The sequence below is a fragment of the Leptonychotes weddellii genome, unplaced genomic scaffold (assembly GCF_054177405.1).
Source record: "Leptonychotes weddellii isolate Sample4059 unplaced genomic scaffold, ASM5417740v2 HiC_scaffold_164086, whole genome shotgun sequence".
Classification (NCBI taxonomy): domain Eukaryota; kingdom Metazoa; phylum Chordata; class Mammalia; order Carnivora; family Phocidae; genus Leptonychotes; species Leptonychotes weddellii.
In genome coordinates, this window is record NW_027746746.1 from 1 (window position 1) to 305 (window position 305).

At 57.7% G+C, this 305-nt stretch overlaps 1 protein-coding gene across 1 annotated transcript; it reads right to left on the reverse strand.

Annotated features, from left to right (window-relative positions):
- Positions 1-6: 6 nt before the first annotated feature.
- LOC145718489 (histone H2B type 1-A) lies at positions 7-301 on the reverse strand (the record flags this gene model as incomplete). Its single annotated transcript, XM_081809986.1, has 1 exon — positions 7-301. A coding segment is annotated over one exon (295 nt), but the record flags the coding sequence as incomplete, so codon positions are not given.
- Positions 302-305: the final 4 nt, after the last annotated feature.

Genomic DNA, 305 nt, shown 5'->3' on the forward strand with positions numbered 1-305 from the left:
TGGTGCCCTCGGACACGGCGTGCTTGGCCAGCTCCCCGGGCAGCAGCAGGCGCACGGCCGTCTGGATCTCCCGCGACGTGATGGTCGAGCGCTTGTTGTAATGCGCCAGGCGGGACGCCTCGCCCGCGATGCGCTCGAAGATGTCAGTAACAAAGGAATTCATGATGCTCATGGCCTTGGACGAGATGCCGGTGTCGGGATGCACCTGCTTCAGCACCTTGTAGATGTAAATGGAGTAGCTCTCTTTACGGCATCTCTTCCGCTTCTTCCCTTCTTTCTTCTGAGCTTTGGTTACAGCTTTTTTG